This window comes from Acinonyx jubatus, chromosome E3 (assembly GCF_027475565.1).
Source record: "Acinonyx jubatus isolate Ajub_Pintada_27869175 chromosome E3, VMU_Ajub_asm_v1.0, whole genome shotgun sequence".
NCBI lineage: Eukaryota > Metazoa > Chordata > Mammalia > Carnivora > Felidae > Acinonyx > Acinonyx jubatus.
Window position 1 is genome coordinate 5,075,228 of NC_069398.1, and position 18,224 is coordinate 5,093,451.

Consider the following 18,224-nt stretch of genomic DNA (forward strand, 5'->3'; position numbering starts at 1 on the left):
GCTGTATGCTGACAGTGTGGAGCCTGCTTGAGATTCTGTCTCTCCCTCTCTCTACCCCTCCCCTACTTGTGCCAATGCTCGCTCGCTCTCTCTCTCTCTCTCTCTCTCTCTCCCTCTCAAAATAAATAAATAAACATTTAAATAAAAGACAAATGAGTAGTATCATTTCTATTAACGGTGGGGAGCTTAACCGGACCAGCACTCCCAAGGTAACGATTGCAAACTCTGGGCAAAATGAAAAAACAGCAGTTATCTGAAAGTGACAGGAGAGTAGCCACAAATAGGCAGACCCTGGGTGGGACTTACCACTGGAGGAGATCACCAGCACTAAACGGGCTGTATGTTTTCACTCCAACACCATGAAGGTGGACAACACTTGAACAGCAATCTTCACTCTAAGTGATGAGGGAATCTGAGAACAGAGGTCCAACCGGCAACAACAAATGGCAAGTCAAGTGGGAAATTCTGGAGGAAGCCACCTAGGGGAAACCCTAAATTCTACCTGCAAACTTCCTATCTTTGCTGATGCCCTGAATTTCACAGGAGCAGAAAAGACTCCAAGCAGCCCAGCAAAAATAAGAGAACTGAACTGATTTCAGCTGCATCCCACCAGAGGGGAGACAATTTGGGTTCTGAATCTACCCAACTTAACTGTCAGCTAAAATAAGAAAAAAGCAGGGGTGCCTGGGTGGCTCAGTGAGTTGAGGGTCCAACTTCAGCTCAGGGCATGATCTCGTGGTTCATGACATCAAGCCCCACATGAGTTCTCAGCTATTGGCACAGAACCTGGAGCCTGCTTCAGACTCACTGTCTCCCTCTCTCTCTGTGCCTACCCCACTCACTCTTTGTCTCTCTCTCAAAAATAAATAAACATTAAAAAAATAAAATAAATAAAATAAAATAAAATAAAGTAAGAAAAAAAAAAACAAAGCCCACAAACAAAAACACTCTTCAGAGAAATAAAAAAGAATTCATGTCTCTATATCATTGAGAATGTCCAGAATACAATCTCAAGTTGCTACACATACAAAGAAGCAGGACAAGGATTTTAGCAGACAAGGATTTTAGAACAGATCTTGTAACTATGCTCAAGAATATAAAGAAAATTTTAAAAAGAATGTAAGGACAATATTCTTGTGTCAAATGAACTGATAGGAAATCTCAGCTGTAAAATGGAAATTTTCTTTTTTAAATCCTGATGGTGACTCTAGAACAAAAAATGCAAAATATGAGATTAAAAAATGTATTGGAGCCTCTTACAATTTTTGTCATGTGGCATTTGGAGAAGACAGAGAAAAACTTATTGAGCTGGAAGACAGATCAATAGACATCTGAAGAAAAAAAAAAGGAAAAATGACTAAAAAAAAATCAGGAGAGCTTCAGAGACCTAGAAACAGTATCAAAAGTTCTAAAATATATCAATTGGAAATCCCAAGGAGGAGAGGAAAGAGAAAATGGGACAGGAAAAATCTCTGAAGAAATAATTTTCCAAATGTGAAGATTTCCTAGATGTGTTCAGAGATATGCATACAGGGGTGCTCAGCGGCCCTGGATGGCTCAGTTGGCTGACCATCCAACTCTTGATCTCAGCTAAGGTCATTATCCCAGGGTCATTGAATCGAGCCCTGCGTCAGGTTCCACACTTGAGTGTGGAGCCTGCTTAAGATTCTCTCTCTCTGCCCCTCTACCCCTCTCGCCCTTTCACGAGTGGGGAGGGGCAGAGAAAGAGGGATAGAAAATCTCAAGCAGGCTCCAGAGTGTCGATGAAGAGCCTGATGTGGGGCTCGAACCCACAAACCACGAGATCATGACCTGAGCTGAAATCAAGAGTCAGATGCTTGACGGACTGAGCCACCTGGGTGCCCCCAAAGGTGGTTCTTTAAAATGACAGGAAATGATACCAGGAAAAGGTTTTGATCTTTAGGAAGGAAGGAAGAATGCTAAAAATGATGAACATGTGTGCAAATACAAAAGCCATTTTATTTCTCTTAACGCCTTTCAAGTCAACACGACTGAAGCAAAAATTATAATACTGTGTTGTCGATTTATAGCGTATGTAGATCTAACAGAGAGGGCAACTATGGCAGAAAGGGTGGGGGGGATCAAAGTCTAGGTTCTTAAAATTTACGTGACGTGCTCCAAAACAAATGCTAAGCAGAATGTTAAATAATATAAAGAAACAGAAGTTTAAAGGGCAGTAGATAAATTAAACCTGAGTTCTATTTTTTTTTAATTTTTCCAAAAGAAGGCAAGAAAAGAACAGAGGAACAATAAATATGAGAAAAAAGGAAACAAGTAGCAAAAGAGTAGACATAAATTCAACTATAGCTATAATCACATTAAACATCAACTGACTAACTAGTATAATTAAAAGGCAGAGATTGTCAAACTAGACATAAAAGCAAAATCCAGGGGTGCCTGGGTGGCTCAGGTGATTAAGCATCCAACTGATTTCAGCTCAGGTCATGATCTCAGGGTCATGAGACTGAGCCCTATGTCAGGCTCTGCACTGACTGTGGAGCCTGTTTAGATTCTCTCCCTCTGCCCCTCCTGTTTGTGCTCTCTCGCTCTCAAAAAAAAAAAAAAAAAAGCAAAATCCAACTATATGTGGCCTACAAGAAATTTACCTCAAATATAAGGAAACAGACATGTTTAAAGTAAAAAGGTGACAAAATACATACAACGTAAATGCTAATAAGAAAGAGTGGCTACCTTAATGGCAGACAAAACAGACTTCCAAAAAGAGAGTCAGATGAGAGAGAGACAGCATATGTCACAATAAATGGGTTGATCTGTCAAGAAAGGATAAAAATCATAAATGCTCATGCACCTAATACCAGCATGTCAACATGCATGAAGAAAAATGGGCAGAATCGAAGGAAGAAATAGAGAAACCCATCATCACAGCTGTACAGTTTAACACCCTCCTCTCATTAATGATACAGTAACAGGACAAAAAGAAAATCAGTGAGCAGCACCTGGGTGGCTCAGTGAATTAAGCATACTACTTTGGCTGAGGTCATGATCTCATGGTTTGTGAGTTCAAGCCCGGCAATGGGCTCTGTGCAGACAGCTCTGAGCCTGGAGCCTGCTTCAGATTCTGTGTCCCCCTCTTTCTCTGCCCCTCCCTGCTCGTGCTCTGTCTCTCAAAAATAAATAAACCTTTAAAAATAATTTTAAAGAAAATCAGTAAGGCTATAGATCAGGAGAACACAACCAAGCATTTGACCTAACTGACCTTTGTAGAACATTACATCCGACAACAGCAGGATACAAATCCCTGTTCAGTGCATAAGGTATGTTACAAGACAGATTATATGTTAGCTTGTAAAACAAGTCACAACAAATTTTAAAAGACTGACCCTTAGACCACAATGAAAAGAAATATTAAAAAGCTACCTAGAAAATTTTCAAATATTTGGAAATTAAGCAACATACTTCTAAATAGTCCACGGGTCAAAAGAAGAAATCATAAGAGAAACGTGAAAATATTTCAAAATGAATAATAATGAAAACACACAACACCAAAATTTGTGGCAAGCAGCTCACAGAATCCTGAGAGGCAAATATACAGTTTTATATACTTCCATTAGAAAAGAAAAGAATCTAAAAATCAATGGCTTGAAAGTCCACCTTAATAAAATAGAGCAAATCCGAATTGAGTGTAAGAAAAGAAAGGGCACAGACAAGAGCTGGAATCAATGAAATCGGAAGGAGACAACCAGAGAGAAAACAAAACCAAACACTGCTTGAGGAGATAAAAATTGACGTAATCCTAGCTAGACTGACAAAGGAGAAGAAAACAAGTAACGACTATCAGGAATGAAAGAAGGAACATACTATATATAGATGCTACGTATATTAAAAGAATAATAATAAATACAATGAATAACTTTATGCCAATAAACTTGACAACTTAGTTGAGATGGACGAATCCCCTGACAAGGGTAACTTTCAAACTGACACAAGATGAAATAGAAAATCTCAATAGCTTTATATCTATCCATTTTCCAAAAAACTTTTCCACAAAGAAAATTCCAGATCATGGGTAGAGTCCATCAGACACTTAGAGGAGCATGAATACCAATCTTATACAAACTCTTCTGGATAATAAAAGGAGGAAATGCTCCCACGACCTGTTTTATGAGCTCAGCACACAAAGGAAAAAAATAACAGCTTAACAGCGGAGAAACTTGGCAGACACTGTGTTCATCAAATGACCAAAGCTAATGCCACCAATACTGGGACATAGTGCAGTGTCTGGGTGGCACAGTGGGTTAAGCGTCCTGCTCTTGATTTCAGCCTCAGGTTGTGATCTCAGAATTCGTGAGTTTCAGTTCCACATCAGGCTCTGTGCTGACATTATGGAGCCTGCTTGGGATTCTCTCTCTCTCCTGCTCTCTCTGCCCTGCTCGCTCTTACGCTCTCCCTCTCTCCCCCTCCCTCCCTCTCTAAATAAATAAATAAATAAATGATGAATAACTTTAAAAAATTCTGGGACATACTGATATTAGGTACCTCCAGATATGACGGCACATCACTACTGTAGCTTGCTTGAAAGTAGTCACGAGGAAGCATCAGATAAGCCCCAAAATGACTTCCCTATATCCTTCAAAAATGTAAATACCACGAAAGGGAAAGGAATACTCTATGTTTTCTGATTGTGATAGTTGCATTGTAGGAGGTAGGAGAGTATCTTTACGTGTAAGGAAAAAAACCCTGCACTATTTAGGAGTAAAGAATTGTCACATCTGCAACTTAGTCAAACACAGCTCAGGAATCAAGTGTATTCTTATACACAAATAAAAATGTCACAGACACACTTATATATGTGTGTATAGAGAGAGAGACAAAGAGGTAAAGAAGAATGATAAAGTAATTGTGGTAAATGTCAGTAATTGGTGAAGCTGGGTAAAGGGTGTAGGGCATTATTTGTGCTATTCTTGCCACTTTTCTGCAAGTCCAAAATTACGTCAAAATTAAAAGTATGAGAAAAAAAATATGCTTGGGGAACACTGCTCCCAACCCTTCCTCCTAGATTTTTCTAATGTCCATTAGTACATAAAAGGCTGTGACAAGTCCTGCATAAGGAAACCTATTTGGTGTTTCGTTACAAGATTCACTTTGTCGACCTGTATGTAGTTCCACAGAAAGGGCTTTTCTCCAAGACCCCCACTGCCCCTGCCCCATGGTGTTCCCCAGGCTCACCCTCTCTGAATGTCTCCTTCTGCTTCAACACGCCCTTGAGGGTCAGGAGGTGGGGCACAGCTGGCCAGCCAGCCACCGTGTGCTGCGCTTGGCTCTGCAGGGTCAGGACCTGGCCTCCCCTCTGCTCCGCGGAAGCCTTGAGGACAAGCTGTGCTGTGCTCTGGTCCACCAGCACCTTGTACAACAGCCAAACCCTAGAAAGGAACGTGATGGGAATAAAGGCAGTACCTACACTGCGGGCAGACCGTGAAAGGCGGGTCCCTGCACCCCACCGTCCAGACCCCCCACAGGACTGCTTCTATCGGGCTCTCAGCCCATGGAGACACAGTCTAACAGCGGCTAACATCATAGGCTTTGCGGTCAGCCAAACCTGGATCTGAATCTCAGTGCTGCTACTCACTAACTGTGGCCTTGGACAACGACAGAACCTCTTGGAGCCTCAGTTTCTTCTATTGCCAAGTGGCGGATAAAAAAGAACCACTGACATTGAGTGGATATTGCTGATATTTTCTCTATGCATCATATGATACTGAACGATGAGGAAATAAACAGCTTCAAGAAGCCTGGTGTTAAACCTCCTAGAGAGCTGGCACAGGGGACGTGATCCCTACTGTCCACATAGGATGCTCTATTATAACACACCATGGGAGGCACCTCTCTTGGGGATCAACACCAGAAACAAGATCAGGCATCCTTTCCCTGGTGCAAACCACACAGTTTTGAGTGTGTGTGTTTCCCTATAGCCTTTGCAAGTAATGCCACCAGTTGGTTTCTCTTTTTGCATTGGCTACGAGGATGCTTAAAGCCAAATCTTAAGCTGGGCTCCAACCAGTGTAGAAGATCTCGTGGCCTGCATTTTGTTTCCTAAAGCCACTTTGAGCACCTTCCTATTTTCCCCAGTTTTCTTTTCCCTTCATGCTAATTTCCTCATGTGTTTTGAAAAATCTAGGACAAAAGTTGGGAAACTATGGGCCTGTGGGCCAAAACCAGCCCACCACCTGTTTTGTAAATAAAGTTTTATTGGAACACAGCCGCACCCATTCATCCCCATATCAGCTAAGATACCTCTGGGCTACAAGAGCAGGGTGGTTCCCACCAGGACCATATAGTCCATAGATCCAAAAATATTTACCACCTAGCCCTTTGCTGAAAGTTTGTCAATTCCTGACCTAGAACAACATCCATTTTTATCATGTGCCTCAAACCCTTTTGGACTGGAGATAAGGAAGGACGTTTGGACAGGTGGATGGATGGATGGATGGGTGGGTGGATGGATGGATGGATGGATGGAGGGATGGACAGCTACAGAGGGTAATTCTGGGGACAAAATCATCCAGAACTATACCTGAAACCTTGGGTCTCCTCAAATTCACAAAAGCTGCCAACGCTGGGGCCACAGGGGAAACAGGGCACTAATACTTAACGGAGACCCAATCTGTGCCAAAAGGTATCACACTGAGAAGAGCAATGCTAATGGCAGCTGGGGAGTGAATATTCTCGTGGGCCAGTGCTGGTGTGGCGTTCACGTGCGCTGCTCCATTAACCCGAGGACAGCCCTAAGAAGCAAGCTGAGAAAGGGCACAGTGGCTGGCCCGCAACCCAGAGGCTGCGCTGGGATTTGAACCCTGGCAGCTGGCTCCAGAGCCCAGGATCCTAATGGCCGGATCGCGGCGGATAAACGGGCATGCGCAGTGAAGGTCATGAGCTCGCGGTTGGTGAGTTCCAGCCCCATACCGGGCTCCGTGCTGACAGTGGGAGACTGCTTGGGATTCTCTCTCTCTTTCCTCTCTCTGCCCCTCCCCCACTCGTGCTTTCTGTCTCTCTCAAAACGAATAAACTAAAAAAAAAAAAAAAAAGAAAAGAAAAGAAAAAAAAAAGAATGGTCTAAGTAGGGAGGATTTAGGCCTGGTCCCCGAAGGACGCAAGGGGGCGCCTCTGAGCCATGATTTCCCATCTCTCCGGGACACCAGCCCTTTGCCCTCCGAGGTCCCTCCCCGCTCACAGGGCCCCTGGGGACCCTCACCTGGCTGGGGCCACCTTGCTGGACAGCTGCAGCTGAACAGCCCTGGGGGCGCGGAGGACTGCCTGGCGGAGGAGGACACTGGCGCCCCAGGCCCTGCTGCTTCTCCGGGTGTCCTGGCTGCTGTCGGCCTCCAGCAGAAGCAGCTCACGGTCGGAGGCGTGCACAGACAGGGAGCCGCCGACGCTGTGGTCTTTGTATCGCCGGGCAGTCGCCTGCACCTGAAGGGAGGCAGGAGAGGATTCCGAAGTAGAGGGAGTTCAGGAAGGGTCTGTGGGAGCCAGCTATGTAGGAAGGCCCTTCCTCCTGGAAGCTCTCCTGAGCCACTCCAGCTGTGAGAACCACCAAGCAGGCACACAGGAAGAGAGGAGGCAGAGGGAAGAAGGGTGGATGGCCTTCCCTGACCCCAGAAGACCTCCGGAAGCTCCAGGGCTCAAAGTGGGGAGTGTGCGGTGTAGCAGGAGGAGCCATACTGGGGGGGGGGAAGGGGGGGGTACAGGCAGAGGCAAAGGCTTGGCCAGGCTCCCAGGGGTGGGGGTGGGAGCAGGGAGTTCCATCTTGTGCCAACTCCGCAGGAGCTGAAGCCCCTTTCCTAATCCAGGCCTCAGTTTCCCCACTGGTCCAGCCTGGTAGGTGCAGTGCAGTGATGTGGGAAGCTTGTAAAACTATGCCTGGTCCCTCCATGGACGAACTGATCAAATGGCCCATCCATGCAATGGAATATTAGTGATAAGAAGCTCCAGAAAGACATGGAGGGACCTTAAATGCAGCTCACAAAGCGCAAGAAGCCAGTCTGAAAGGCTATACACCGGAAGATTTCAACCGTATGACATTCTGGAAAAAGGTAGAACCAGACGTCAAGGGCTCAGAGGTAGATAGGGGGTTAAGGGGAAGAAGGAATCTGCAGATGGAACATGGGGGATTTCTAGGGCAGGGAAACCACTCCGTGTGATACAGTAAAGAAGGGTACATGACATTCTTTGTTTGGCAAAACCCCCCACAACCATACATCCCCCAGAGGGAACCCGGATGTAAACTACAAACTTTGTTTAATAATAATATATTAATACTGGCTTGCCAGTTAGAATGTATTACATTAACGCAAGATACTCCTAAGAGGGGAAACTATGAGGAAAAGGGAACTCTCTGTACTTTCCATGCATCTATTCTGCAAACCTACAAACCACTCTGGAAAATGAAGTTTATTAATTCTTTTTCAAGTATGCCCGGGACCCCCTGACCAATCAACTCAGCGCCTCCAGGGCTGGGGTCCAGGAATGTTCTAAAACCTCCATAGGTGATTCCAACATGGCTTGGGCTGAGAACTTTTAAGTCACACCCATGTCTTCTCTGACTGGGCCTCTGCGGGCCCGAGGACTCCCATAAAGCATGCGCCCTCAAGAGGGGCAATATCGCCCCCAAAATGCAAAACCTGATTTGTGGAGGGGTGGATTAAAAGAAAAAAACTTCTTATGTGTAAATCGTAGATGTGCATTCTGCACGCAAACAAACACAGGACGTCTGTGTTATTAAAATTTCGACTAGGGGGTGTGTGGTAGGGGCCGCTGGCTGGTTTGTACACGCGCACCCTGAATGCTGTTTATCGCTCCCTTGAGAATGTAAGGATCCCGTGCTCCGTCTATGTTCCCATCAAGCAGGATATGTAGGAAAAACATGTTCAACGTTCAAGGTCAGGGACTCCAGAGGTGGCCAAGGGGGAGCATCTCCTTTGTAACAAAGAATGTCTGTATGGCAGACCGTGATCTCCTTGGAGCTGTCCATTCAAGGAGGGAAGAGGCAACAGAGAGCTGGCTGGGCTGCAGCGGATGTTTTGTCCAGTCTGCTGTTCCTGGACTCCCTGTACGTAAGTTTCCCCCAATAATCCTGTTTTCTTTGCCGTATCCGGGTCATTTCTTCCGTCTCGCTGGGCCATCACCCACCCTCACCTTAGAGTCTGCCCGGGAGCAGCTGCCTAATTGGCGGGCTAGCCATAAGGGGTTGGAAAGGGGAAAAGGGAAAAAAAATCCACAGGGGGATATGTCAAGTCGGCCAGTGACCTCTGTATGGATGGCCCATATGTCAGATGCTTGTGGAGCGCTGCACGAGGACAGGGACGCCCTGAAAACGCCAGCCAGTCCAATGCACTTGTTGGGGATGCCGCGCACAGGGGCAGGGGAGGGAAGCCAGAGCGGGACAGCAAGCGAGAGAACTCAGCGTGCCATCCGGCGAAGCTCGGAGGCCACAGGAGGCCAGCGATTAAGACGCAGCACCTAACAGGTATTTACCCAGAGGATACAAACATAATTCAAAGGGTTGAATAAGACTCGGCCAAGAGACTGTGCTGTCTGGGACGGGCTGCAGGAGTTAGCAGGACAATGAAGGCACAGATGCTAGAGGGCCTCATGTCAGGCAGGCACCCACACAACGATGCGATCACACTGTGCTCATCACTGCTGACACCTGGCTCAGTATCGACGCGCATCCATTCCCGCAGGTGCGTTCCCCTCTCCGTGGGGACGGCTACGGGCATGCGGTGCCCGGGGCTGGCCCTACTTACCCTGGACTGCACTGGACGCTACACCTGGGATGCTACATCCCTGCCTGCCGGGCCGTCTACTCACTCGCTTACAGGAGAAACCTACCAGCTGGAAGGTGGTCAGGGCCCGACGTAGAACCAAAAACACATCTTAGTGGCTCTGTCCCCTGGCCGTGGTCTTCCCCTCTGCGGCCGCCACAGATGCAAGGGGGCAAGACACACGGCTGCCATCTTTAATTCCTCCTGTAAGGCAATCCCCCTCCTTACCTAGGAGAGTTCCCGAACAAGGCAAGTCGTTCTGCAAAGTGGGAGAGCTCGTGATGTGTTAACCGTAACACGAGGGACACACGCTCTCATCAAAACCGAATGCTGCTTACATACACCTGAACGTTCCCACGACGCCTCCCAAGCCACGGCTAGTTCAAGCACACAGAGTAAACCTGCTGATTCCCTGGCCACTGACCCAGCTGGGTTCAATCGCTCGCCTTCTTCCTAGCAAAATGCTTTCCAGAGTCTCACAAACGTTTGTGTTTCCCTAGCCTCAGGATGCTGCGGCTTGCACCGTGGCTCTGGGATTTGGTTACAGTGCACCTCGGCATACCGGCTCCAGCGACGCCGCGGACGAGAGGCGTGAGAAGAACGTGTGGGCCGTCCAGGGTGCACAGGGGTGGAGCGTACGGGACCGTGCTGCTGGCTGCTTTGCGCACGCACACCCCGAACACCCCTGTCCGTCACTGTCTCGAGGATGGCCACATCCTGCGCTCCCTCTGTATTCCCATCAAGCAGGATATGCAGAAAAAAACATGTTCAGTGTTCAAGGTCAAGGGCTCGGGGGGCAGCCAGCCTGGTGCGCCTCCTTGATAACAAAGAATGCCCGGATGACAGGCCTTGATCTCCTTGGAGCGCTGGTCAGGCGACGAGGGGGAGGACTGCAGATATTTGCTAGGCTACTTGCGACCCTACAGAAGCTTGCTGTGCACAGAGTCCAGCAGCAGATGCTTTGGGGAGGCTCCAGGAGGGGGACAGAGGCTGACAAGGCTGGGCTCCCGAGCCCCACTTCACCCACAGAGATAACGTAAACAAAGGGTGCTGCTGTTTTAAAAAGTGATGATGAAGTCTGAGCCCGTGAGATGACCCAGCATCCCCATCATCAGCTACGTCCGCTTGATGGGGATATGGGCTCCGCAGCCGGATGGGCCGGGTGCCCATCCGGGATCCTCTACCTACACGCTCAGTGACCTTGTACAAGTCACATCACCTCTCTGTCTCAGATTCTCACATGCCAGATGCTACAACGGCAGAGTCACGGGGTAGCCATGAGAGGAGCCACGTGAAGGGCTGAGAACAGAGCCCGGCACGCGGTAAACACTCAACAGACAGCAGCTCCCATCACAAGGGATTACGGTGACAGCATGACCTCAAATATGGGATGCCAGCGGCCCCGAGATATGCCGTGACTTTATGGACCCCGGCGAGAGCAAAAAAGCTGGTAACAAAACAATGAAGCTATGTGGGTCTGAAGACACATCCTGATTTCAGAGCTGTTGACACGTTGTAACAGGTGCCTCTGAGAGGGACTGGCTTTCATAATCGAAAGCTCTTCTCAGGCTCCTTTATAGAGTTTCCAAAGCCACCAGCACAGGGATGAGCACGCAGCAGGCATTTAAAAATGCCATTGAGTTCTGAGCCTCATCACAGGTGGGACCACCTGTCTACACCTCCGTCTCCCTAGCCCATGGCCTGATTCCTGTGTACATGGTGCATACAGCTTGCTCCATGAAGCAACCAACGTGCGGGGGCTTTCTGAGCACCCAGTGCTGCGTGGACAGAGCTCAGCCTTCCTGCCTGGCTCCTTCTCTCCGCCCTTTATTTCCTTGTCAAGTGAACCCCTTCGTGTTTCCACCCCACACCAGGCAAAATACTCTGGGGTCAAAAATGATCAGATGGCCTCCCCCAAACACAGGACAGGGTTTAGAGGACAATTCTGCTTCTCTCCATTTTCAAGGGTGAAATGTGATCATTCTACCCCCCAGGGAGCCAAAACCACTTCTGGCCTGGACAATCACTTCCAAATGATGGATTTGGAAACCTCCCTGCCATCTGTTCTTGATTCTGGACTGGCTGTCTGGCTCAGCTTAACATCCTGGGGCCTCCCCCCGCCCCACACCGGGGCCTCCATCGTCCCTTCCTTCCGCCCCATCTCCCAGCAAGCTGGCGGCTCCGAGACAGCACTTGGCAGGCAATTCGAGGTCATCCCAGAGGGCCCACGTCCGTACCTGCAAGTATGGAGGAAATGGGGGTCTGTAGGGATGCCTGAGCTGGAAGAGGAACACCAAGTGGGAGTCAGATCCGTTCAGCTGGACTGAGACCTGTTGAGAGGCCGAGGGGGAGGGGGAGGGTCAGAGGGAGCAGAGGAGGGAGAGGGAGAACCCCAGAAGGTAGCTGGCTGGGCGCTCCAAGGCAGACGGTCATCCCAGAGTTTGCCCAAAGCCCAGGCCAACAGCACCTTCTGTGATGCTTCTTGGCCCCAGATGTTACTCAGGCTCTGTTACTTGCAAGCGTGAGAAGTACAGCCCCAGACATGGGGCTGGGAAGATAACTCTGGGACCCTGGAACCCCTACGTCCCCTGCCACGGTGCCTGCTCATGTCTCCCATGTCCACGGCTGCATTCTATCTGACCCTGACCAGGAAGTAGGCACTGGACAACTGGCTTTACAACCGTCGCCTCATTTAATCGTCACCGCTCCTCTCACATGCTGGTATGACGAACTCCATTTCACAGGTGAAAAAAAATGATATTCAGTGGGGTTGAGCAATTTCCCCAAGGTCACACAGCAAGTCCACAGGGTAGCTAAGATTTGAACTTGAAAGCTCTCTGGAGGTGAAGACAGAAACAGTCACCTGTGCATCCCCAGCACATAGTGCAGCAGAGACCCAACCCGTGTAGAGCGAATGATTGAACAAAGATACCTCTAGCAGCTGCTAGATAGTCACCGAGCTGCATTTTCTGGACACGCAGCGAGAACTACATTTCCCAGCCTCCCTTGCAGCTGGGTGGGCCAGGTGATAAGTTCCAGCCAATGGGATGTGGGCAGGAGTGGCAGGGCCCACTCCAGGGACTGGCCCACGGAAACCTTCTGCATAATTCTCACCGTCCCTTTCCCACGCATACTCCCAAAGTAAGCGCTCCAGGGCCACCCCCCCCCACCAGACACCTGCACTCTAACATGAATGCCGCTCCTCCCCCACCAAAGAGGCAGAACTGACCTGGGTTGGGATGTTGGGGCTGGCGGTAGCCCTTGCGTCCACACTGAAGTCAAACAGTCCCGGGGGACCCCGTCTGAAGACAACGTCCCCATCCAAACTCAGGGCCTGGGGGAGCCTCAGCTGGAAAGCAACGGTACCGTTTACTCTCTCCCAACGGTTGAGAGCTCTGCTCAGGGGCCACCAAACAGTGTCTGCCCAACCTGGGGACGGGTACCTGGGAGGAATGAGATGCGTTCAGGGCCAGGCGGTGCCAGATTTCCTCACCCTGAGATCTGTCATGGTGCAGACCCCTTAAGTGCAGCACGACGTTCTGGTTGACTTTCAAGGTGGCTTCCACCTCCCTGCTCTTAGCCTGGGTGAGCGAGAACCAGTGGCATTCAGAGACGTGACTTCCCATTTCCAAGGGCCTGCAGAAGCCACCCCGGGAACCCAGCAGTGAGAACAAAGTGGTCCCAAGATGTCTACCCACCCACTCACAGGGCAGGGAGTGGGACCAAGCGCACCAGGGTCTTTCCAACAGGGATGGTCAAGTCCAGTGCCCACAGGCAGAGTTTGTGGGGTGGGCCTGAGGGGGCAAACTTGAGGGTCTGTGTCTCATTCCAAAGGAGTGTCCTGGTATTAGTCTGTTTTGTTCACTGCTGCATGCCTCATATTTAACGCAGGACCTGGTGCATAGTAGGTGCTCAAGAAATATCTGGAAGAATCCAGAATCACCAGTGATAGCCTGCAACCCCAAGGCCAAAGACAGGCTGGAAAAGAGAGAGAGAGGGACGGAGGGAGGGAGGCAGGAAGGAGGGGAAGTTGCTACTTCTGCTGGCTTTGAAGACAGAGAAGGAACCACAACCCAAGAACCATGGGTGGCTTTAACAAGTTAGCAAAGACGAGGAAACGGATTCTCTCCTGAAGCTTCTGGAAGGCATGTAACTCCAGCAACACCTGATTTTAGCCAGGTGAAACCCATTTGGGATTTCTCATCTCCAGATCTCCAAGGTAAGAGTGTGCTGTTTTAAGCCACCAAGGGTGTGGTACTTTGTGCGGCAGCCATAGGATCCTACCACCCGTGGGGGGATCATCTGTTCACTTAGCAGCCACTAGCCTCTGCCACATGCCAAGCACCCGGGAGCAGGGCGCCATCTGTGCCCATCTGGGTTCACTGAGAAGTTACAAACGCCTTGCCACAGAATTTTATCGCTAGTGTATAACTTTAGAAGAATACACGGCTTTAATTTAGAAACAACAGGGAATAGGAATAAATTCTTCCAAGAGAAGAAAAGGAAAGCGTGCCATTAAACACAGAGAGGGTTTTGAAAAGAACGGGCAGCCAGGGTGCCCGTGGGTGGCTCAGTCGGTTAAGCGTCCGACTTTGGCTCAGGTCATGATCTCCCAGTTCGTGGGTTCGAGCCCCACGTCGGGCTCTGTGCTGACAGCTCAGAGCCTGGAGCCTGCTTCGGATTCTGTGTGTCCCTCTCTCTCTGCCCCTGCCCCACTAGTGCTCTGTCTCTCTCTCTCAAAGATAAACATTAAAGAAGAACGGGCAGTCATACTCAGCTAGATTCAAAGGCTCCCGCCTACTTGGTTCTCGTTTCTTGTTACCAGGTGGGATTTGGGACCCCATGTGTCAGATCTTCTGATTCCTTTTTAATTAGAAGCAGAAATCTGATTTTTACCCCCAAACCTTCCGATGTTCGATGTTGACGATGTTTTAAAACATGTTAAGTGCTAAGCAGGCCAAACAAAACACATCTGGAGGCTGGATCCGGCCCACGGCGCCATTCTGCAATCTCCGGTTTAAACAACACTGAACACCATGGGGAGGTATTTCTGCAGGTGTTTGGGGTCATCATTATGCCCTCTGTTTCCTGTCAGGAGCTCCAAGGACTTCAGCCTCAAGCCTCTGGCAGCCATCTACAGCCCTGTTTAACTGGTAGGGATGTGGGGCTCCAGAAGGAGAGGTCTCTGTGCTCAATAGCTGGTCCCACTTCACCCTTCAGCAGGCCTCTGTATATCCCGCAAGGGAGAAACCACCACTAAGTTCTTCGTCCAGGGCCTGGCACATAGTAGGTGCTCAATAAATGCTTGCTGGAGAACGGGGTTACCTCCCGGGGCTTCTGCCCTAGAGGGATCAGGAAGGAGTCCGGGATGAGGGCTGAGGGGGCACCCGTCAGGTCCCTGAGGGAGAGGATTACGTTACATCTTGGTTCTCACAACCACTGCGTTAAGAGATGCGTACTGTCTCCATTTTACAGACGGGAAGACGGGGGTCCAGAATTGTGGAATCGTTTGCCAAGGGCATATCGCAAACACGAGTCTCATGCCTAGGAAGATGAATGCGAACACATTCTGAGGCAGGGGTTCAGGAAGCTACGGCCAGAGGGTCAGGCTAGGCTCGTTTTCCATGTATACGGTTGTGTTTGTCAATGGGGGCTGCTGTAACAACAATACCATAGACCGGGTGGTTTAAACAACTGGAACTTATTTCTGCCAGTTCTGGAGGCTGGAAATCTGAGATCAGGGCACGCCGGTGTGGCTGGGTTCTGGCTTACACGTGGCTGTCTCCTTACTGTGTGCCCTCACGGCAGGGAGGGGGGGTGTCGGGGGATGGGGGGCGGCCCTCATCTCTTCACAGGGGCTCTACCTCGTAAGCTAACCCCACGCCTCCCAATACCTTCACATTAGGCCTTCAATGTGCAAATCTGGGGGTCGGGGGGGACACATTCAGTCCATTAGCAAAAGTTTTATCAGAACACAGTCGTGCCTGTTCATTTGTGTTTTCTAGGGTGTTTTTTTGTGCGACGAGGGGATGGAGACCATATGGTCTACACAGGGAAAAAGAGTTACTGTCTCCTCCCTCACAGAAATAGGTGTTTGACCCCTGCTCTGGGTCAGGGACACGACAGATGTTCAATGGCACTGAGGTGACTATTCATTAAGCACTGACGACGCGCCAGGCCCTGAGGCTCTAAAGGTAAATCGAGGTGCACTCTGGAGATACTGCAGGTGTGGTTCCGGGACCACCCCAATGAAGTGATTCTCGCAATGAGCAAGTCAGATAAAATGCTTGCTGTCCCAGTGCACACACAAGTTATGTTGACACTGCGGTCAACTGAATGTGCAGAAGAGCATCGTGTCTAAAAAACCAATGTATATACCTTAAAGATACCTTATTGCTAAAAACTGCTAACTATCGTCTGAGCCAGTGGTAATCACCGGTCACACGTTACTGTAACGAATATAATAATGAAACCGCGAACTGCTTCAAGAGTTACCAAAATGTGACACGGAGACCCGAAGAGAGCAAACGCTGTTGGTAAAACCCCACCAACAGCCCGGCTGGATACAAGGTGGCCACAAACCTTCAATTTGTATTTAAAAAAAAAAAAAGCAAAATCTGCGAAGCGTAATAGAGTGCCATCGGATGAGGTATGCCTGTAAAACAGATACGGTACTGAACACGAGTCTTACAGACTAGTAGGGGAGAAAGGAATTGGTCAAAGAATCCTATCAAAAGAGAACCGAGATCTCCAACAGGAGCCAGAAGCAGAGGTGGGGGGTGGTGCAGGAGGGGTAGCTGGGGGATGGGAGGTGGTCTGGGGTCGCGATAAAGCTTCCCAGAAGACGTGACGTATGAGCTGAACCCCCAATAATGAGTAAAGGGATGAAGGTAAAGCTGAAGGAGAGAGGAACAGCTCCAGGCACAGAACATACAAGGGTCCTGGGGCAGGAAAGAGCCAGGTGAGGAAGGGAAAGGAGGCAGCAAAAGGGAGAGAGTGGTCTCAGGTGGCCTGGAGGGTCAGCGAGACCAGCGGGGCAGAGCTGGGGTCTGTGTCCAGAGAGAACTGTGACGAGGGGCATGACTTTAAGCGGGCATATTGAAAAGCCCCCTCTGGCAGCCACACAGGGTAGAAGAATGGGGACAGAGTGGAACAGAAAACCCGGGCAGGAGAGCATTCTGCTCGCCCAGGGCGGAGATGACGGCACTCGGATCGCGGGCCGCTGGGGTGCAAGGTGCCTGGGGCCTCCGGGGCCTTCTCACTTACGGCGTGCTGACTCCAAGCAGCAGCACAACCCTCCGCGTTCCCAGGGACAGCCTTGCTGCTGTACGGGTGGTTCAGGCCCAGACACACCTGGGAGGGAAGAGCACACACGTGCGCGCGCGCGCACACACACACACACACACACACACACACACACACACACACAAGGACAGGTCAGAAGCAGACAAGGGGCCTCCCCCTGGGCCCAGCCTCCTCTCCAGCTGCACCCCGGAGCCCACTTACGTAGGTGTGTCCTGCCTGGTAGCCCAGGACTATCGTCTGCAGGGTCTCCTCTCGGCCGTTCAGGACCAGCCTGGTTTCCAGGGAGCATCGCTGGTGTTGCCTGTCCGCCGTGAAGGTCTCCTGCAGGAGCAGACTCCGCGGGATGGGCAGAGGCAAGGGGTGCCTGGCGTAGAGAGAGGATAACGGGCCAAAGAATGGCTATTAAAACAGCTGGCAGGGGCGGGGGGCCACAGGGCCCCGTGAGCTCAGACGGGGCCTGTCGCAAGCTTGCAGAGCGAAGACCGTCACAGAGAGAACATGAGGACATACCCCGGCCCTGTGCATTACAATCTGCCAACCGACACCCATTCCCCGTCTCGCCTCGCCTCACCTCGCCTCACCCAGGGACCGGGGCACGGCAGGGGTCATCCTCACCCCTTGGCAGCAGAGACCCAAGCACAGGCAGCACCTGGGGTCTGTTACCTTGGTTGACGCCTCTGTGCCTCGGTGTTCCCACCTGTGAAATGGGAGCTAAAATACTAGCCCCGACCCCGATGTCACACGGTGGTTGGGACCATTGGACAGAAAGTCTATACAAAGAGTACAGGCTGAGGGCCAGGACTTCTGTCTTTTTTATTCTCTGTTTTCCAGACACCCAGAAAAGTACATGGCACATAGGAGGTACTCAACAAATAGAAACAAAACAAACGAACGAACGAGATCTATGCAGATAACAGCTGCTGGTACTCTTCTGTTACTGCTGTTTGGACACGAGATGACCAAGGTCACGCAGAGGGTCTGGACACGGCCTGGAGTTCGTGAAATACCCCCTCTTACATCCCCAACCACAAGAGCCACCTTTGCAACCAGCTGTGCCTCCAGGAACTGAAAACATTCCCCAGAATGGCTTTCAGGCTGGGGTGGGGACAGATTTCT

General features: G+C 49.9%; 1 protein-coding gene across 15 annotated transcripts in view; it reads right to left on the minus strand.

Moving 5' to 3' along the window:
- The window catches only part of LOC106989291 (uncharacterized), a 139,646-nt gene that overhangs the window by 60,217 nt on the left and 61,205 nt on the right, over positions 1-18,224 (minus strand). For all 15 annotated transcript variants that reach the window (XM_027043240.2, XM_027043239.2, XM_053212985.1 and 12 more), the window contains 7 exons: positions 17,310-17,472; positions 17,070-17,156; positions 13,247-13,384; positions 13,033-13,152; positions 12,041-12,133; positions 7,232-7,449; positions 5,209-5,402 (listed from right to left, as the gene is read on the minus strand). In XM_027043240.2, coding sequence (XP_026899041.2) covers positions 5,209-5,402; positions 7,232-7,449; positions 12,041-12,133; positions 13,033-13,152; positions 13,247-13,384; positions 17,070-17,156; positions 17,310-17,472 — 1,013 coding nt within the window. The remainder of the gene's footprint in view (positions 1-5,208; positions 5,403-7,231; positions 7,450-12,040; positions 12,134-13,032; positions 13,153-13,246; positions 13,385-17,069; positions 17,157-17,309; positions 17,473-18,224) is intronic.